At 41.8% G+C, this 22,163-nt stretch overlaps 2 protein-coding genes across 2 annotated transcripts; both read left to right on the top strand.

Moving 5' to 3' along the window:
* Window positions 1-4,143: 4,143 nt before the first annotated feature.
* Window positions 4,144-10,059, top strand: LOC310994292 (BOLA class I histocompatibility antigen, alpha chain BL3-6-like; the record flags this gene model as incomplete). The annotated part of the gene is made up of 5 exons (XM_083982934.1): window positions 4,144-4,174; window positions 7,016-7,294; window positions 8,173-8,475; window positions 8,816-8,914; window positions 10,007-10,059. 5 exons carry the CDS (start codon window positions 4,144-4,146, stop codon window positions 10,057-10,059), a joined length of 765 nt encoding a protein of 254 aa, XP_083839060.1.
* Window positions 10,060-19,119: 9,060 nt separating this feature from the next.
* LOC310994701 (histone H2B 1/2-like) lies at window positions 19,120-19,557 on the top strand (the record flags this gene model as incomplete). Its single annotated transcript, XM_083983485.1, has 1 exon — window positions 19,120-19,557. One exon carries the CDS (start codon window positions 19,120-19,122, stop codon window positions 19,492-19,494), a length of 375 nt encoding a protein of 124 aa, XP_083839611.1. The 3' UTR covers window positions 19,495-19,557.
* Window positions 19,558-22,163: the final 2,606 nt, after the last annotated feature.

Genomic DNA, 22,163 nt, shown 5'->3' with positions numbered 1-22,163 from the left:
TCTGCTATAATGACCATAACTTGCTCAGTTTTTGTCCGATTTCAAAACGGTTTGATTTTTTATGAACGTTTATGCAGTTATGATGCAGCAAACTTAAAATCACGGATAATTTTAATAATGTATTTTTTTTTGTAAAAGTAACATTATAGTGACATTATGCAAATAGCTAGTTAAAGTAGGAAAATAGCTACATGCTGATTTATTTTTCACAGAGTTGGAATATCAGAACATCAGATGGATAATTGGTAAAGTTAATAGGCCTAATTTCACTTAATGTGGCCATGAATAGCCTACATTAATACCAATGTTCCGATCAAGGTCAAGGTCAAGGTTTCTTTATTAATACCAGCTGGTAAATTTGTTGTGCAGACAGGCACTCAGAAGTCCCAGTACAAAAAACAGCCGCACACACACAAATCACAAATATAAAAGACAACATAATCAAAATACATGGTCAAAGTCATAGGAGTAGAAAGTGCTTCTACATGTCCCTAGGGTCAGCTAAGTTCATTATGAACAAGATCACCTTGTGGCTTTACTATTCAGCATTACAATTGCTGTGGGTATGAAGCTACTTCTGTACCGTTTTGTCCTGCCCTTAGGGGCCACAAAACGACAGCCAGAGCGAAGGAGCTGGAACTCGCCGTGCAAAGGATGTAAGCAGTCATTACGAATAGCGCTGGCTTTACCCTGCAGCTGTGTGTCATAGAGGGCTGCCATGGTAAGTTGAGGCTCACCAATTATCCTACCAGCCCATTTGATAATCGGATTCAGGGAATTTTTGTCCTGCAATGACAGATTACCAAACCAGGACACCAGGGCAAAAGATAACACGGACTCGATAAAAGCTCGATAAAATAGCCTGAGCAAAGTTTTGTCAATGTAAAAACTGGACAATTTCCGAAGATAAAACAGACGCTGGTGTCCCCTCTTACACACTGCTTCACAGTTCTTGTTGAAAGACAGTTTAGAATCGATTACAGTCCCCAGATATTTATAGCTTTCCACACATTCCACAGATTGGCCCTTAATGACTGTGGGATCACAATTTGGAGTCTGTGCCCTAAAATCAATAGTCATGTCCTTTGTCTTGGATGTGTTGAGCACCAAAAAAGAGAGATCACACCAACTAATAAAATCCTGCAAGACTGGGCCATGGCTGGATTCATTGTTATGCAACAAACTCACAATGACTGTGTCGTCTGCAAATTCTAAAATGTGCCTGTTTTCATAGACACTCCTGCACATGTTTGTGTAGAGAATAAAAAGTAAAGGGGAGAGAACACATCCCTGAGGTGAGCCAGTAGAGGAACATAGTGACTCAGATAAGATACCATTCACTTTGACTCTTTGTGTTCTATCTGTTAAGAAATCTAAAATCCAACCCACCAAATTCTGGCCCAGCTGAAAGTGCTCGATAAGCCTTGTGGCTAAAATGTGAGCTTGGATGGTGTTAAAAGCTGACGAAAAATCAATAAAAGTCAGTTTAACATGGGTTTTGTTTCCCTCCAGATGTTTAAATAAAAGATTCAGCAGGGTAAGTATGGCGTCATCAACACCTCTATGGGCCCTGTAAGCAAACTGCATAGGGTCAAGTGCATGTGCTGTTCTCCCTAGCAGTTCTGATTTGACAAGTTTTTCGAATACTTTCATTAAAAGAGAGGTGAGGGCGATCGGTCTAAAATCATTCAGAGTTTTAGGTCTGCTGACTTTAGGAACAGGGATAATCTCTGCTTGTTTCCATAACCTGGGCACCTTTTGCTGACTCAATGACACATTGAAAATGTGATGAACAATAGGACTCAATTGTTTTGCACATGACTTCAGTAAAATACCACTGATTTTATCGGGTCTAGGGCTTTTATTGTTTTTTAGAGAGAGGAGATCGCCTGTTATATCAGTGTTGCTCAAACACAAATCTTGAATAGGTCTCCACTGTTTTCACATTTAAAAAGGTCTTTGATGTCTTTGTACAGAGACAATATGAGATTTGCTTGTAGCCACAGCACCTAAAACCCCACTGTAACCTATTTTCATACGCACAAGCCTCACTTTCAATAAAACACACACTCGCATTCCATAATTGCGATCAGTGAAATACGTATTTGAAAACAATAAAATACAATTTAAAAATGAGAGTTGTTGCTCTAGTTTATTTAGTTTAAATTGATAAAGCTTCATATTTAAAAGTAGTGCAAGCTACTTTCTCATGTTGGGGCTTCAATACAAGAGGGAAATTACAGACGAGCAGTGTGGAGGTATTTGGATGTTTTTTGGTGTGTCTTTTTGGACGAAGAAAAGTGAGCCCCGTTCGCTACCGTCATATGGACATGCAGTGCTACGCCCCGCTGTAACTCAGAAAAGGCACGGATAACTCTGAAACTTCTCCCAACACTTAGTTGACATGAGGGTGAGTAGATATAGCCTCGTAAACCAGCCTCTCGCGGAAATGCATTTCTTTTCATTTCGACGGAGAGTCATGGCCTCATCCCCGCTGTAAGCGTTTGGCCTGAAACCCTCAGAAGGCCGAGCCAATCAACGCAGACGCACAACGCAGAGTGTAAACAACGTCAGCTGGTTCAGCACCTCTCCTCCTCTGTGTGCTCCTTGTTTTGACTTATCTCATAATTTTGACTTCCTATCTCATAATTTTGACTTATACCCCTTTTCCACTGGCCAAAAAACCTGTTTAAACCCGCTAACAATCGGCTTTTGGCGTCAAAGGACTCGGCAAGCGACGCGGGTTACGTGATGCCACGTCATCTCATTATTTTTTTTCATCAAGTGGTGGAAATGGGCTTCCATAGTATGGAATCTGACTGAATATGATGAGGGTATACTTAGATATAATAAAAACCTTGTCTGTTCTACAGTGAAAGACAGCCTGAAGTTTTTCTCTACTCTGTCTTCTGGACCCACAAAGCTCCCTGAATTTGTGGCTGTTGCATCGATTGATGGCATTGAGGCAGGATACTGTGACACCAACACAAACACAATAGAACTGAAACAGAGCTGGATGAAGAGAGCATTCGATGAGAACCATGAGCACCTGCCTTGGTACAAAACACGGTGTTTTGAGTATGTGCCTGTCTATAGATCCAGGATTGAACATTTCAACGAGCGTTTTAACCCAAGTGGAGGTAGGTACAGTCTGTATTATGTTATATTTAATGTTTTGCTGTTAAACAGTGGTTCATCTACTGAGCATCAACATAAAATCATAGTAAACATTAAAGCCTGGTTTATGCTTCCACGTCGTGCGTAGACCTGACACCGTCGTTGAGCATTTGAAGTTCTGCGTTAGGGCTGGGCGATATGGACCAAAAGTCATATCCCGATATATTTAGTCTGAATATCGATATACGATATAGCTACAGTATATCCCGATATTTTTCCGCAAAGTGAGAGCAAATGTTCAGTCAAAGTCAAAGCCAAATATGACAAGTCGCAAGTAGTTTTATTGAAACCGGCTATTTCAGTTAACAGCTGCAAAATCAAATGAATAAATAATAAACAGGTTTCTTCACCTGGTTCATGAATAAATGTTCAGCTGCTCAAATAACAAAATGTAAACATAAATACTGCCTGACAAGAGTACCTTTTTTTAAATCAAAGCCAGGGTTTCCCCCAAAAAACTTGTTAAAAGCCCAGTGGCAAGGTGGCCCACCAGCGGCCAAGTGTGGTTTTTGTTGTGACAGGGGCCTGACCCTAACCATTGTCTGATGGCAGGGCCCTATAGGTAACAGATTCATTAATGGAGTAATGGAGTTTAGAAGGCATGATTCCATAAGGCCTCTTCTAAGATCAATGTTAAAAGTTGACTGGAAATTGAAATCATGTATTATTATAAGACATTTCTGTAACATAAACACCAGCTATAGCAGAGTCTTATAAGGCACTCTTGAAATGTTGTTTAACCAATCACAAAAACAAACAAACAAAAAAACTATTTTATTATCATAGATCCATGGTGTAAACGTGAACCTTATGAGCTGAATCTGGTGAAAGCACCGCGGCTCACAGAGGTCCGGAGCTCCGACGCTGCTGCAGGGGACGGCGTGCTAACGGCTAACAACTAACGGCCGTGCTACAGCAGCTGGCTGAGCCTCGAGAGCTCGGCTCGTTAACGGCAACGAGGTCGACATGGACTTGGTGCGTTCCTCTAGGTCAGCTGGTGAAGTGGGTCCAGGGTGCCATTCCGAACATTTACTTTCATGTTTCGGAATGCCGGGCCTTAATTATGTTTGATAAAGGGCCGTCATTCCGAACTTGAAAAAAGGTGTGCCATTTCGAAAAGTTGGTTGAATATGCTGTCGTAAGGCCAAGTCATTGATTACTGTGCTGGCGCAGTGGGTACAGTAGATGCCTGCCACACGCAGGAAACCTGGGATCGGATCCAGGAAGGGATGCACATTTATAGTTTTTTGTCTTGAATATTAGCCCACTGTACATTATTAGCTGGCCGGGGACACACCCCTGTTAACCGATTGTGTTGTTCACATGCCGCCGGCTCGTGCCCTGCAGTGATCGTTTCATCTGGTGTATTTTCCGCGAGCGATTGCGTCAAGCCGGGCAGGAAGTCAAACAAAGACACACGAGAGAATCCGGTCCCTGATCCTTCAAAATAAAACCGCAATTGACACCTTCGGAATGACAGACCTTCGGAAATTTTCGGAATAGCGGACCGTCGGAATGGCGGTCTTTCGGAATGGCGGTCGCCCCCCCCCCCGGTGAAGCAGCGGTCTGATCAGCATGAATAAAATGGGAAGAGGAGGGGCGGCGGCGTGGAGCGCGGGGAGCAGTGCAGAGAGCTCCAGATCAACAGCTTGCCTGGAGCAAGGATCACAGCGCAGATTTGAACTATATTGATATATGCAATATGGTCTAATTCTATATCTCATTAAAAAATATATCGATATATTTTTTGTATCGATATAGACACAGTCGGCAAGCAAGGAAACGTCACTTCCGGTTAGGGCCGTGGGGGAAAACAAACCGTGTCCCCCATACACACTCATGCAAAAACGCGGCATTTTAAACCTTTGTCAAAGGCTTTTTCGCCGTCCTGTCTTAGTTTTAATCACATGTATATGCTGACAGAGAGCTATATTTTTAGAAACTCATCACGATCTGGGTCGATTGTTGTCCGTACATTTAAAAATATTAGGTATTTCACAGTCAGTCATATTTGTCTTCCCCCACGGCTATGACGCTCTCTTAGTCGCCGCCGGCCGGCTCTAGACACTCGTAGACACTGCCTGAGTTATTGTGTATTATTTTGCACCGCAAATAAATTCAAAAACCACAACCTGAACTTTTATATCGGAACTTCGCCTTCTTCTCCAAACGTGTAACGCTCTGACCGGAAGTGAAGGTTGCCGACCCTGCTGACTCGGTGTAGGCTATGGCTGTGAAAACTTTATATTTTAAGATGTACGGACAGCAATCGACCCAGATCGTGATGAGTTTTCTAATATATAGCTCTTTGTCAGCATATACATGTGATTAAAACTAAGACAGGACGGCGAACAAGCGTTTGACAAAGGTTTAAAATGCCGCCTTTTTGCATGAGTGTGTATGGGGAAAACGGTTTGTTTTCCCCCACGGCCCTGACCGGAAGTGACGTTTCCTTGCTTGCCGACTGTGTCTATATCGCCCAGCCCCATTCTGCGTCGAGGGAACGCGTTGCTTCCGGTCACAGTAAATACTGGCAACTGAAAAACAAACGCTTTCAAACTGCTTGTTGTTTTATGAGACCAAAAACAAATTTCCACACGTGGACAATAAATGAAACTAACTAACTAACTAACTTATTGCAAATGCTACACCGTCAACGTGACGCAGAACCATAAACCAGGCTTTAAAGGGGCGTTCACACCAAACACGACAGACGCGCTTGAGATCCTTGTATCGCGCCGCTTGATCATTTTGGACTATTTTGCGTCATTCGCGCTTGACGCTCCGCCCGTTCATTTTTGAACCGGTATTTCTCAACCCACTGTCTTTCCATGTCGATCATGGCTGATATCACCACCGTTGCTGCACTGTAGCCTACTTGCTGTACAAGTCTCAGAAACACCGGAAAACCACCCGCCGTCGCGTCGTGTTTTTTTTTTTTTTTTTGATTAACTCTGTAGAAGACGGCAGCGGTGTTGTAGAGAAGGGGTGCCCACACACAGCTACAATTAGCTTCTCCTCCATGTTGGTCTGAGTGTAAACAACCGTACAGAGAAGTGATGTCGTCGGCTTGAACTCGTCGCTGATTGGTGTCGCGGCGCGGTGCCGCCTGAATTGCGTGTCATCGCGCCATTTACATTGATTTTCAATGTAGAGTTGCCGCTCAAATTGCGTTTATCGCGTTTGGTGTGAACGCCCCTTGAGGAGGGTGAGGTTCAGTCAAAGCTTCTCATAACCAACTGTATCAGTGTCAGTTACTCTACAAAGTAAAACTCATGTATGTGAAATATGAGTAATTACATCAGTGATATTGTAGAGACCTCAGGAAACAAACTGAAAGTCACTGAGAGTCTGACGTGGGGCCTTGTTTTTATCTGACTATTTATTTAAAGAATTTGCTGCCAGTTCAAGAATATGTAGAAAATATAAGCTTTATTATTTTATGATGCACACACTTGTGAATGAAGTAACCATAGTGAAAAAATAGAGTGTCAGTCAACAGAAAATACAGTGACGAACTCAACAGTGGTGAACAGGAGTTAAACCATCCAAGAGAACTCCCACTTCAATATGACCCAACTCTCCACAATCACTGGCTGTTCAAAAATAATGACATTCATATTTGATCACAAATACTAATGACAATGTATAAACCAATTCCAACAAAAATATAAACCACAAATCCAGTCCAATCATTTATGGCTCCGACAGATATATGAAGATAAAAAATCACAAATTATCAGATTTTTTTTATTCCTGAGCAGCACAGGGCCTAAAACTGATCAACTGACAAGAGGATACATCATCTGTCCTTTAACTGTCTCTGTCTCTGTCTCAGGTGTCCACATCTTACAGTGGTTAAGTGGGTGTGAATGGGACAATGAGACTGGAGAGGTTACTGGTTTTCTTCAGTATGGTTATGATGGAGAAGACTTCATATCACTGGACCTGAAGACACTGACATGGACGGCTCTGAAACCAGAGGCTGTCGTCATCAAACTGAGTTGGGATGCTCAGAAAGGGAGAATAGAACGCAATGACAACGTCTTAACTCAGATTTGTCCTGAGTGGCTGAAGACGTACTTGAGATATGGGAAGGACTTTCTGCTGAGAACAGGTAGAGTCACATGACCTGATGTAGTTTGATGATCACAACAATATTGACATGGACCAATCAGACTGAATCACTGTATCATCACTCCTCAGTCTAGTCTGGGGCCGTTGACTCGTTGTTTTGGTAGGAAATGGATCCAGGGCGAGAGAGACAGGCCTTTCCGTCAAAATAAAAGCACCAAGCTAATTAAATGCAGTGAAACTCTTTACTTTAAAGCAGTACTAAAGAACTTTCAGTTTTGGTTGAGTTTGGCGGCGCCTGTGGACCAAAGCGGTAGTGTTTTGCCTGAAGGAAGACTCCATTTCCCATGAGCACTAGCGTGAAGCCCTGTAAATATCCTGCATTAAAATTAACAGAAGACATCAAAACTAAGTTTCTGTTTCCAGTGGATCATTTCAAAGTGAAAACACAAACATAATCCATTGCTAAAGTGCCGTATTGCTGCTCCCTCCTTGTTGTGACTCGCAAAAGTGAAAGTGAGAGCCGGGTTCCTACCATGCTCCTCAAAGCTGCTTAGTGCCAGAGAAAGAGATACAGACCCCCTCAGACCATGACAGAGGTGTCATTCAACTTGTTGTAAGTCGATGTATCATCACAAAAGTTATGAAAATATTTTATGAAGGTTGAAAAGTTACTTAGTGCTGGTTTAAGAAAGTCCCTGAGCCATTAAATTAACATTTTGCTTTTCTTGTATTACATATTAATGTCTATTTTATAAGTTTTATGTTGGTGAACACTTTTATTTTGGTGAATTTGGTGATTTTGGTATCCGCTACAGAATGCAGATGAAATTTGGAGTTAACAGACGCGAGGCTCTTTGTTTGTCTGAAGAGCCTGGTGACGCGAGGCTACCTCAGTCTGACATCTCTCTCTGTCCCCAGTCCCCCCTTCGGTGTCTCTCCTCCAGAAGACTCCCTCCTCTCCAGTCAGCTGCCATGCTACAGGTTTCCAACCTCACAGAGCCCTGATGTTCTGGACCAAAGATGGAGAGGAGCTTCATGAGGACGTGGACCAAGGAGAGATCCTCCCCAACCATGATGGATCCTTCCAGATGAGTGTTGACCTGGACGTCTCATCAGTCAAAGCTGAAGACTGGAGGAGGTACGACTGTGTGTTTCATCTCTCTGGAGTGAAGGACGACATCGTCACCAAACTGGACAAAGCTCAGATCAGGACCAACATGGGTAAGAGAGACATCAGCAGCTCCTGAATATGACGTCATGTCTGTGGTTTGTTGGGTATTTTAGTCTTTGTTCTACAGTTGAGCTGTGAATTCATCTCCAACAACAGTTGTGAACATACAGTGGTTTAAAAGCTGACCAGCTCATCTCTTGGTTAATAAACCTCATCAACTAAGTGCAGCAGGGCAGCACTGTGCACAAACTAGACATGGTTGACAAGTTTCCAGAGACAATAACCTGCTGCCTTAAGGGGGCAGTAAATTACCAGATGAATGTAAACAGACATCAGCTCCTACACTCTTGTGTTCTGACCTGTTTATCTGTGATATTTTATGTTCACCAGAGAAGCCCAGTAACACCACCGTCCCCATCACCTCTGTACTGGTTCTTCTGGCTCTCGTCCTCATGGCTGTCACTGGATTCATTTATAAACAGAAGAAAGGTGAGACAGAAAAGTAGACAGATGATCTGATATTAGTCTCTGAGTTTAAGTTTTTATCCAGATTGTAAAACTGAAACAAGCTTGAGTTTAAAAAATAACTTCACTAAGTCTGAGTGAGTAGAGGAGAAGATCATATTCAGTGGTGATGAGCTGATCAAACGCATCCTGTTATTTACAACTGATTGGTCTTTTCTCTTGGTTTCAGCCAAAGACTGTCCACCCTGTAAGTAAAACTGATTTTATTTTGTCTGAAATTATCTTTTACACCAAATTTGATTCTAAATCATTTGATCAACAATCTACAGTTTTCTTCATTTGCTGTTTCTAAAAGTTCAGTGCTGGTTAAATGGACTCTCCACAGTTTGACACAAACAGTGTGTTTCTGATCTTACAGCTCCTGGAAACAGCTCTGAACTCTGAATCCAGAAACCTGACTGACAAACATTTGATCAGTGACCTCACATGGGATGGAAGAAATCAACACTTTAACATTCACTAACCCTGTCATATTATTCAGCTAAAAGAGTCTCAGTGTTCAGCAGCTTTATTAATTCTTCTTAACATAAGCAGGATGTTTTTTTTCCCTCATAGTTCTTGTTTTATCATTAATCTTGTGTTAATTGAGTGTTTTACAATGACTCATGAATCACATACATGTAAACACTGAAAACAGTGTTGAAATCTTCTTTCTTCATGTGTCATTAAAACCATGTTTTTAACTATGAAGATGCAGATCATGGGAGAACAGGGTTAGGGCTTACAGCAGAGCAGAGTGACTGACAGACCCGTGTTTCAGACTAAACACTCTATATAAGTGATTTCTGTCGGAAGATATAACTATTTAAGACTTATATTAACACAAACATTCCGCTTACTTCTGCTTTAACTGAGGATCAGTGAAGGTGTTGTCTGTCTGTCAGAGGCTCAGTAGATTCATGACGACACAAGCTGACACCGACTGCGGGGTCTGATGACAGGCCCAAAGCCATCTAACTGGAGAACTGGTCGTCTACAGGATCATCAGAGATCACATGTATTATTCTGTCTTTTCTCTTCTCATGTTGTGTCCACATGTTGTGTCTGTTGTTCCAGGGACGTGGATATTAGCTGAGCAGTCAGTCTCCTCACAGATCAGTGTTTACTGAGTTCATCAGGGTCTTGATTCATGTTTCTGTGTAAAGTTCAGAGTGATCCTCAGTCTGAACTTGTCTGCTGCTCAAGTCCAAAACACATGAACCACAGAGACACTGACTGATTGGACATGATGCAGTTCCTCACCTGCAGAGTTGATAAGAAACATGATGGTGAACTTTATTTAGAAAGCTCTCATTACAATCAGTGACCACACAGTGCTTTATAAAAGACAGCAGCATTAGTTTTTCCTGACAGTGATGACTTAGAAAAGATTCTATTCTTTTGGAGATCATTTATTTATCTTTATCTATCAGGTTTTTAGGACATTTTATAAGTCCCAAAGACACTCTGCACTTTATAGACTCTTATACTTATTTATTATCATTTTTATTGTATATTTACTTTTTTTTTCTTCCTTTCTTGGTTGCAATCAAGGCAACAAGGGCTGTGCAAAATCTAGTCTATGTATGAACTGTACCCACGCAGGAGATTGATATTGATTGACTTTTTTATATTCTGTATTTCTCTATTCTATATATTTTTTTTACTTTTTTAACAGTGGATCAGTCTGGTTCATGTGTGTTTGTGTAGGTGAAGATGTTTGATGATAAAGGAAACACACATCAGAGATATTTCAGTCAGTTGTACTTCTCTGGGTTTAATCTGCATCACCTATGTCTTACTGCAACGCTGCATCTGATCTGATCTCAGCACTGTGACACTGTGCTAAGGCTCCAGTTTTGTGTGTTTTTGTTTTGTTTATGTGCTATTGTTTTGTTGTTGTTTTTATTTATCAGTATATTTGAATAATTCTTTATGGTACTTTATAATTCACTGTGGTGGGGAACATGATGTAGATTGGTGCATGAGAAATGACAAATAAATAAATAAAAAATCTTGTAATCTCTCTTTTGCTTGAAAAAATTCCTGTTTGTTTCTATTTTTAATTGACAGGCTCAAGGTGACAAATGTTGAGTGTCTCTAGGATCAAACTGTGAACATGAAGCTTTATTATGTTTGTTGTTTGTGATTGTGATGATGACCGTGGACAAAGTGTCAGAGTTGAGTCCAGGCTGGAGTCAGGAAGAAGATCAGCTCTTCCCATCAACATGTTCCCACTTCACCTAACATGGACTCTGTCTGTAGAGAGGAAACCACAGTGGGAGTTTAAACTCCAGCATCGGGTGTACAAGTTCATCAGGAGCTAAAGCTGCTGTTCACACAGTTGTTGGCTGTAACAACAGTTTAACAGATGGATTGAACTGACTGATCACAGAGCTGATTGATCTGTGAATATAAATGAAAGAGCAGAGAGGACTCAGACCTCGGCCGGATCCTGTTTCCTGTCTGTTGATGTAAGAAGGTTTTATTTTTAATCACAGTCTGTGAATCATTTGACTTGCAACTCTGCAGCATTAATGATCATTAATCAGCTGCAGGTTGATTGTCATCCAATCTGTGATGTGAGGATCCTCAGCTCATGGTTTAATGTTTTCATAAAAGTGTGTGAAACTTTCAAAAAACTTTGAAATGAGTCACGGATTCAGGAAACGCCCGAGCCTGATAAGTCCATAAAACAGGACATTTCTTGATGATGATGATGATGGCACCATCACATATTTACTGAACTCTTCACTTTATTTTCTGCTCAGCTCTAGACGTTGCTTCTGTGTCACACTGCTGCATGATTTGGTTTCACTTTTATCTCAACAGGATCTTAAAATGAATCTGACTGAGTGAAGGTTTATATTTATAATGAAAATATTTTCTGTTCCACAGTGAAACACACCCTCAACTATTTCTCCACCATATCTTCAGGAATCACAAACTTTCCTGTAGTTGCGGTCGTTGGACTGCTTGATGACGTTCAGATAGTGTACTGTGACAGCAACATAAACAGAGTAGAACTAAAACAGACTTGGATGAAAACAGCAGTAGATGAAAACCCTGAACAGAATGTTTTGAGCGTATACCCGTCTCCTTCAAGGCCAGTATTTGAAACAGCGCTTCAACCAAAGCGGAGGTAAGTAGGCTACAGTCTGTATTATCTTATTCTTATTAATCTAATTCACTTGTTATTGCTTAACTGCTCTGATGTAAATTTAAAAGACGATACAGAGCCTCAACACAAGAATCTGTTGGACTTTAGACCGTATATAAAAGAAGGATATAGTGAAGTCAGATTGGCATATTTAATCCGTGAAAAAACAAGGTTCATTTTATGCAGTTTTCCTGTAGGATATTATGCTTTATTAAATTAAAATTTAAAGGGACAACAAGGAGTTTTGGAAAGCACACTTTTTATCGAAAATGGACCCATTAACAAGTGTGGGTAACGTAGATTCATCCACATTAATGTGAGACTTTTTATTTATTTTATTTTTTTACATACAAACTCCTCATTGTCCCTTTAAGATTTAAAAATTGGAACAAACTAGACAACACAGTGAACGATGTTCTGTAACTTTTCACATTTGACCAGTTGGAAATAAATCAAAACAGTTAAAGTGATGTGGCCTTTTTGATGAACTGTCTTTATTAAATCCAGTTAGGAGTGAAAATTAAAGGGAGGAAGATGCACCATCTGAACTCAGAGTCCAGTGTCTCTGTCTCTGTCTCAGGAGTCCACGTTTTACAGAGGATGCATGGATGTGGTTGGGACGATGAGACTGGAGACGTTACTGGTTATAATCAGTATGGTTATGAAAAGACTTCATATCACTGGACCTGAAAACTCAGGCATGGGTCGCTGCCAAACCACAGGCTGTCACCACCAAACTGAGTTGAGATGCTGACACAGAAAGAATGAAAGTCAATGAGTACTTCTTAATTGAGCTTTGTCTTGACTGGCTGCAGAAGTATGTGAACTATAGGAAGACCTTACTGCTGAGAACAGGTAGAGTCACATGACCTGATGTAGTTTGACTTTACTGTATCATAATGGTGTTATAACAGGATGTAATAACAGAAAAACACAAAAAACAGAATTGAATTTTTAGAGGTTTTTACTGAAAAAGCAATTTGAATGTGCAATATGAACAATGAACTGTAAACACACACAAAAAAACAACAAGCATGTACACTTTGGCCCAGTAGTTATTTATTTTAGGCCTCTTTCTTTTAAGTCAGTCCAGGCGTTGGTTTTTAGCCCTGGTGGTAGTGCAGGAAGCAGTTCCTGTCTAGCTGTAGGCAGAGGCCCACATTGCACTGCTGACACTTCCATGGAGTGCTCCTCTTGCAGACAGTGCACTGCTTTCTCCCCATGCTTGCCCTGTGCCTCTTCTCCGTATTATCACCAACACTAGTGGGGATAGCAAAGTGTCCTTGACTCGGGGGCTCAGGCTCGTTAGCACCGATGAGCTGAGCAACGAGCTCCTCCTGGAAGGCCTGGCGCGTCTGGGGCTTCTGCTGCCTGCTGCTGCACAGCTCTTTGTGGATGACGAAGCTGTTGGTCACCGCAATGTCCAGAAGATGCTGGAAGACCGTCATGTTCCACCTTCTTGTTTTGCGATGGACGGAATTCGTTCCCAGCATCTGATCTGATGTGTCCACTCCCCCCATGTACTTATTGTACTCCATCACAGCTGTCGGTCTGGAGACGGGGACCCTCTCCAGAAGGCCGTCTTCGTTCCTTTTCCAGCGCAGCACTGTGTCCCCGCTGTAGACAGAGTGCACGGTGGTACAGAGGGAGACCTCACGCGTGTCCATCCACTTGACATATAAAAGGCCCCCGTCCCTGATCCACCGAATGGAGCCTCTTGGGGACTTTTTGTGCAGGGCATTTTCCAGCGTCGATGGGACTCCCACTCTGCCCTGCCTGTAGGTGCCACATGCACCAAACCCCTGCTCTCTCAGGTGTTGGAAGAGAGCAGGGCTGGTGTAGAAGTTGTCACAATAGACAATATAACCTGAACCCAGGTAGTCTTTGTTCACCAGTGTTGAAACAACATCAAAAGACAGCCCCTTCCCCGATGAAAACTTTGACTTTCCTGTGTACAGTCTGAAGTCAACTGTGTAGCCGTTCACATCAGCCAAAACAAAGAATTTCAGTCCCCACTTGGTGGGCTTGGCTTTCATATACTGCTTGATGGATAATCTTGCTTTGGTAGCAACCATCCTTTCATCCACTGATACATTCTGCTTTGGGTGGTAGTTGCTCATGCAGCGATTCCTCAGCATGTCAAGGAGCGGTCTGACCCAGTGAATTATGTCATACTCCTCTGTGCCCCTTTTCTCATCGTTGGCTGCGTCTTCCACAGGATCACTCATATAGAGGTTGGTTGTGATGGCGGCAAACCGGTCTCTGGACATCACAGTGGCAGGAAAAGCAACATGGAAAATTGTCTTTTTCCTCCAAAAGTCCGTCATTTTGGGGAAATTGCACACTGCCATGTAAAGCAATAACCCAAGGAACTTTATCAGTTCTTCAGGGGTGAGCTCTCTCCAGGCAAATCTTTTGCCCTTTTCCCTATTCTTTGCTGCGTTTTTGTTGGTATTTGCACACAACAGTCGCAGGACCTCAGCATCAAAAAAACTGGAAAAGATTTCCCGAGGTGATTGTGCAGTGTTGAGAGGAGGTTGAACACCGGGAATTCTTTTAGGTCTGAACCTCGGAGGTTGAGGGACAGCATTGTCCGGTTCTGCCTCTGATTTCCAAGCCGGTGGACCATGTGGTGACCGGCTGCGAGGGGCATCACCACCGGTTCCACGGCCTTGCCCACGCACAGGACTTCGGCTTCGACCGCGGCTGGCACAGACCTCTGGTCCTTCTCCAGCAGATATCCTAGGAATAAAAGATCAGATCAGATTCATCCCAAAGAAAATTCTAGACAACAGCAGTAGAATAAAAAAGTAATAAATATGACATCAGTATTTAGAATCACAATAGTGAGACTACTTCAGTAAAATCAATAGAGTAAGGTAATATTCCACATGATATTGTTTGGAACCAGCAGGATAATAGGCTATTCATTTGAAACAGCCACTAGGATGTAGTCTTATGTTTGAGATTGGAATGAGAATATCGAAATGAAGTCTTTTGTTTTAGTGAAGCAACCAAGAGAGAACAAGAAGCAAAGAGAGAAGCAGTCAAAAGAGAAATATCAACAGTAGGCTAAACAAACTTGAATAATCTTCATTACTTACCCAGATTCAGACGAATCTTCTCCGTCCCTGAATCTGCTGGGCACTATTTTCTTCCTGGACGACCTCGTCGACATGTCCGCTGTGAAAGAAAAAAAAAGAAAAACTAACGCCGAGAAACACGGCAAAATACAGCGAAAATACAGCAAATACTGTTCAAAAAGGCAAAAACACACACAACAAATAACACACAATTACAACACACCATGAAAAACACACCAAAATACACTAAAAGTCCGATTATCACTAGTCACAACAGCTCCGTCCCTCTCTCTCTCTCCTCTCTCTCAGTCTTGGACTTTTCCCGGGGCTGCTGTGTGGCTGTGACGCTGTGCACGGGATTACCGTAATGAGCCATATATCACTGAAAAGCGCAAGAAACCGTTGGAATCATTTCGATTGCGCAAACCTTTCAAGAGTTACGGTAAAAAAAAAAAAGAAAAAAAAAAGTTGGAAAATCCTGTCGGCAGCGACAGGTTCGCTGTTAAAGGTTCACATACCACTTAGTGTCAGTCACATCATTTCCAATATGTTGTAACAATTATCAGGACAGTGTTGGCCATTTTGCACTGATTGTGGATCAATCTCACACTGTCTTCCTTTTGCATCCCTTTCTACTGATGTTAGCTGTTGATTTCTCTTAACAGACTCCCAGTTGAAGCCATTGTTTCCTTGAGTTGCTATGTAACCACGAAAAAATGCCCAATGCCCGGTTGTGTCAGTGATGAAACCCAAACCCACCTATTACTGGACTGTTACAGATCTCAACAAGTTTGGAATTCTGTCAAACCTTTGGGACTCTCAATTAACATAAACTTCAACTCTGTCACCTATGGACTTATCCAGGAATACACCAAAAACAAAAGGAACTATTTCAACTAATCATTGCAATAATAACTCATATGGATAACTAGATGCTCACTCACTTTAAAACAGATTTACATAGATGGCAACACAGTCATCAACAACATCATCACTGAACTCTGCAGAAGAAAAACTTTGGACAAACATCACACTTTACCCTGGGACATTTTAAACTTATAAACTATTGTAAAAAACATTGTAATACCAGTATATTGTAAACCTTACTATGTCCTGTTATATTTCATGAACTATATGTTTCTTTGTAATTTTGTAAACTTCTTTGCATGACTCTTTGTAACTTGTAAAAACTTAAATAAATACATTTTTTTTTAAAAAGCATTCAGACCCTTTACATGAAGCATTAGTAAATTATTATGAATAACAACATATGAACAGCAAAAGTTTGGTGTATTATATATTAGACAGTAAAGATAACTATGACAGGTGCATTAAAGAATTGAATGCATCTAATAATAATACATTCTGTTAAGCATCACTGGCAGGTTCTTGCTTAGGATGGTGGAGACTGTACTGAAAAGCCTCTCACTTTCAACGCTAGTGCAGGGCGCACTTAGCAAGGCAAGGAAAGCGCTGGTGGCTCACTCCCATAGACTGTAAAGCTCACTCCCCACATGAGGTCAGCTAGCTTCCATGTCAGCTTTCTGCACAAGGACAGATAAATGTACAGAGTATTAAAAAAAAGTGGAATGGATTGAGTTTGCAAATGCTATATGAAGTGATTATGGTTTTATTGTTCATATTCTTGTAGGTTGATGCCCTTAGGACTGGCCAACCAACAGAGGTTGTTGCTGTTATAAGAGATCCTCAACTTAAGATGTTAACCGGAACGTCCTTGTTTGTCCTCTCTCAAATAAACCAACACGCCTCACGCCTGACAACATTGACAGCAAAGAATACAGTTTTTTTTTTTTTTTTTTTTTTTAAATCCTTCTTAAAAACGACTTAAGATGGTTCTTAGGAAAACTCTGAAAAAGGGTCTGCAACACCATGTGGCTCCAGTGCAGAAAATGTATTCAAATCTCATAACGTTTCGAGCTGAAATAGCCTACATCAAATATTGGAAGTGGTATTTAGACAATATTTTTTTCATCTGGTCTGGTTCTGCTCTCCAACTAGAGGAGTTTCATCAGTTTATAAACTCTTGTAATTATCTACAGTTAGTTCCAGATACAATCTGATATAGTCTAATGAATTTTCTGTATGTTTTGGACTAACTAACTTTTTGTGTAGTCCATGAACACAACGCACTGGTAAATACCAAAATACCATCTGTACCATAGCACAAGAAGGCAGCATATATCCCTTCAGGACACTTGAATTGCAGCGGACGACCAGTAAGGAGGAATATTACAAGATTTTGTGGAGTTTTATGGACTTTCTGTGCCAGGCGCTAAGGATTTCATTGGACTACGAACCCCACTCCCGGGTCTCCAGAACTTGCAGCGCATGAGCACTTTATTTATTTTTATTATTTTTTTTGTTTGTTTTGTTTTTCTTTTATCCCCCCCCCCCTCTCTCTCTCTCTCCTGCCTTGGTCCACTCACGTCCTCCTCCCTCTCTCTTCCTGCTCCTCCCTCTTGCTGCTCACCAAGCTCCACCCTCACCAGTGGGTATAAAGGACAGCCGCGCTGAGCCTGCAGCATTGAGTAGACATCTACTGAACTGACAATTCTGAAATCGAGTAAAGCTAAGTAGCCTGTTTTATCTTTTCGATTTATATCTTTTTTTTTAAGATCACGCATTTTTTTTTTAAGATCACGCATTTCAGACACTAGATGTAGAACTTGATAAACTATTATGAACCAAAAGTCTATCTGTCTTGTCCCAAAGTAGACTAATTCATTATCCTATATTTCTGCTGTTTAAATCACATAAGTAACATATTAGCTGCACATATTGGCTGTGTGTAGACTAGCTACATCTTGGTGATAAAGCAATAAAGTATAGGCTAGCCTACTTTTTTTTTTTTGGCCTTACTTTTTTATTTAGCTAGTTCAAATGTTTTGCATCTCGTAACACCTGAGAACATGAATGTCATGTTCAAGAGAACTCATCTGAACACTGGGTGTCTCTCTGGTGTTAACTTCAATATTGCTTAGGCCTACATCAGTGACAATTTTCATGAAAAATGCTTTTAATAAACAGAGGCTACAGGATATAGAACCAAATGTCAATCATTCTTTAATTTGTTATTTTATATTCTAATGAAGTGGGTCAAAACCAACTTTAGCACAAGCTTCAGATGAAATTGTGAGATAAATCAGAAAATGTATGTTAAGAGTCAGGTTTGTTCTAGTAACATCAGCGACTCCATGGGAACCACTGCTTTTTAAACATTTTTATAATATTTGTTGGACATTTTAGAACATTTTTGGTACACTTTGAATCCTAAAAAATATGTTTAAGTATAAGTATGAGTGCAGCACTGTCTGTGTATATCTATCATGATGGGGCTTAAAATGTTTAATGAATGATTAATAAACAAATGTTTAATTGATAACTTGAGATGGTATATCCTTACAATGATACAATGATGAATGCATGTGGGCTGTAATACCTGTTGCTATGTTGTCTATGCCTATTTTGCACATCATTCTGGTTGTTTCTTGTTTTATGTTTTATGTGTATGTTGTGGAGTGTCTTGATCTGTTTTTGTGCTTGTTGTCTTGGAGAGGCCGAAGACAAATTTCCACTACGGTGGACAATAAAGTCCTTCTATTCTATTCTATTCAATTCTATTCTATTCTATATTCTATAATTGTTCAAGGAACATACGATTTTATTAAACTATGAATACATTTCAAGTAAGTAGCCTATCAAGTAGCCTAAGTATCAATAACGAGTAAGAGTTGAGTAAAGTCAAAGTCAAAAGACAGAGAGAAGTGAATAAATTATCTTTGTCCTACATATCTGCGCGGCAATTTCAAGAGGAGCAGCTGAACCAATCAGAGGAGGGGGGCCACACAGTCGTATTTGCATACAGCCTTGTATAACTAGAGCGGCTCCTCCTCATCACTCTCATCTGACTCTGTCTACAGAACAAGATGCCTGAAGCAGCAAAGTCCGCGCCCAAGAAGGGCTCCAAGAAAGCCGTCACCAAGGCCCCCGGTAAGGGCGGCAAGAAGAGGAGAAAGACCAGGAGGGAGAGCTACGCCATCTACGTCTACAAGGTGCTGAAGCAGGTCCACCCCGACACCGGCATCTCCTCCAAAGCCATGAGCATCATGAACTCCTTCGTCTCCGACATCTTCGAGCGCATCGCCGCCGAGGCCTCTCGTCTGGCTCAATACAACAAGCGCCGCACCATCACCTCCAGGGAGATCCAGACCGCCGTCAGGCTGCTGCTGCCCGGGGAGCTGGCCAAGCACGCCGTGTCTGAGGGCACCAAGGCCGTCACCAAGTACACCAGCTCCAAGTAAACAGCTCAGCTGCTGCTTCATCAACACAAAGGCTCTTTTCAGAGCCACACACTCACTCTGCAGAGCAACTCCTCATTTACACACTGAAACAACACACAAGTAGAGATGTTCACTAGTTTTTTTTTTTATTTAGTTAGAGCCGGGACATTTTAGTTATTAGTTGACAAGAAATTACTATGAAGGTGAAGAAAAATATTAAAAAAAGGAAACTTATTGTGCATGTAAACACTGCAGTGTTGGGGTGGATATCAAACTCCTCATTTACACACTGATACTGGAGAAACATGTAAATGTTAGTTTCTGTTGTATTTAATGACAGTCTAGGGTCAGTTTTATTTTCTCTAGCTATACATGTGGTAGTTGAGTGATCAACATTAAGGGTTAACAGCTGGATGTAACCCATAGACCAAATTATGTGACCACTTCAGTGTTGTACAGCTCAGGTAGATATGAACATCCTACACACTACAGCATCCTCTGTTGATCCACACTGCAGCACCTTCAGGTTGAGCCCATAAGTTACTACACAAGGACACACTTTGAATCCCATTCCAAAAAGTGTTTGTGTAACCTTTTCACAGAAGGACATGCACACCATAAATATTTAAATTGCTACGATCTGTCATGTACACTAAGCAGATGCCTTTGAAAAATGTAACTTGAACAAATGATTTGTAACGTTAAATTAAATTGGCAGGTTGCAATCCATCTTAGGTGTATTTCAAAATGTGAATTATTTAATACGACTCAATAGACATGGTTTTGTTTTTGATAGTTAATTATGATTAAAAACTGCATTTTACTTGTGTGACAAATGTGCAGAAAAAACAAGTCAGGAAGGGGGCAAATACTTATTTATTTATTTATTTATTTTTTACAGCACTGTAAATGTCTTTTTATTCCTGGATTTTAGTGTGAGGTACAGCTGTGAATGATCAACATGAAGGGGAGAGGAGACTGAGCATGACTGAGCATGAGAACAGAGCAGTGGCTGACCTGATACACTGGAAAAGATAGGGTGTCACTTCTTTGCAATTCCAAAGCACTGATGGTGGTATACTGGTAATCACCAGGTACATAAACACATGATTGTTTAATTGTAGACACACCGATCAGGTTTAAGCACTATAAAAATGCAGCAGATGAGTTCACCTTTCTTCAATCAAAATGGAAGGAGTCAGAAATGGACAATGAGTTGTTCCACTGTTCTGCTCTGGTCCAGAACTGGTGTCAGTACAAGTCTCGGTATGGCAGTGGAGGGTTTCAGTCTCTGGCCCCGGGCTCAGGTTCCTTTCATAGAAAGATAGATAGATACTTTTATTCATCCCGAGGGAAATTCACAACTTCCAGCAGTTTAGGATAAAAACATCAGAAAAAAACAAACAGTTAACAAAGCATGCAATGAAATATTAATAAATAAATCAATAATGTCTTAAAGTGCATGGGTTTTTCAGTGTAGTATGGTTTATAGGACATAGTTAGTGATCACAGCAGTGATGATGGTGTTAAAGGACTCCATACTTTGCCGGAGGTTATAAGCTTTTCCAGAAAAGGAGGTGTGCTCTATTTCCAGGGTCCTCCAAGCAGAATGGACAGCGCTGAACTTTTCAACAAAAGCACACACTGCTCTAGTGCTCCACCGGTGTCGGACATTAAAGGTATCCCTGATGTCCTCATCCTGAATTGGTCACCCGTGCACCTGTGGCTGAGAAAAAAAGCAGCAATTTTTTCAACAACAGCCATTGTGTTTCTCACTACAGGGATATCTGCGCAAGTGTGCATCCATGTACCACTACCAAATTGGCATGGCTCCTACAGTGGGTGCACACTGCCCTTGAGTACTGCTCCTGGATTCTGGCTTGGACCCCACTCACTCGTCCACTCATTGTGGAGGCTCCATCATATAGTAAACTGGCCTCATCCATCTCTGTGAGCTGCCTGAGAATGGCGGCTGCATCTTGTTTGGCAAGGGGACAGAAACCAAGGAAGTCCTCCCTTGTCTCAGTTCTCGTGTCCTTGTCACTGACATAGCGGATGTATAGTATACATATTGACATCTGTTGAGTGCCACTGATGTCCACGGATTCATCAGCGAGGACAGAGAAGAACCTGGCCTCCTTTACTTCTTTTAGCAAGGTCTCTCTAATATCAATAGCACCAGGAGAGTGGACACCTCCTGGCCAAGGGCTGAGGCCTCGGCCAGGTCCCTTATGACGGTCCACCGGACCTGACCAATGGTTGAGGGCCGGCGTCGGAGCTGCAACTTGTAGCCCTGTGAGGGTGGCAATCACCCAGGGGTCCGGTGTGCAAGCAGCCCAGTACCCGAGCTGGGGGCCGGACTTCAAGCCTTTGTGTGGTCCCAGGGGCGGGCCCTCGGAGATACGAATTCAAGGCCCAAAACGGCTGCTGCAGGACCTGCTGGCGACTCCCTGAACCAGCTGATGGTTGAGTGCGGTGCTGAGGGGCCGGCGTGGAGGACGCTGCGAGCGTGTGCAGCGACACATCACTGAAGTTGGGCCCATGCGGCCCATCCTTGCCCCCGCATCATATGCCTTGACTAGAAGGTTGTCCGTGACCTGACACTGGGGTCGCGGGCACCCGGCATCCCGCCGGAGCGTCTCTTCCAGAACCACTATCAGTGAGGCGATGGCTGGTTCCACTGCCAGCAT

Source organism: Trachurus trachurus (genome assembly GCF_905171665.1).
Source record: "Trachurus trachurus genome assembly, chromosome: 12".
Taxonomy (NCBI): Eukaryota; Metazoa; Chordata; class Actinopteri; order Carangiformes; family Carangidae; genus Trachurus; species Trachurus trachurus.
The sequence above is the reverse complement of the archived record's forward strand: the minus strand, read 5'-3'. Positions and strand labels throughout refer to the sequence as shown.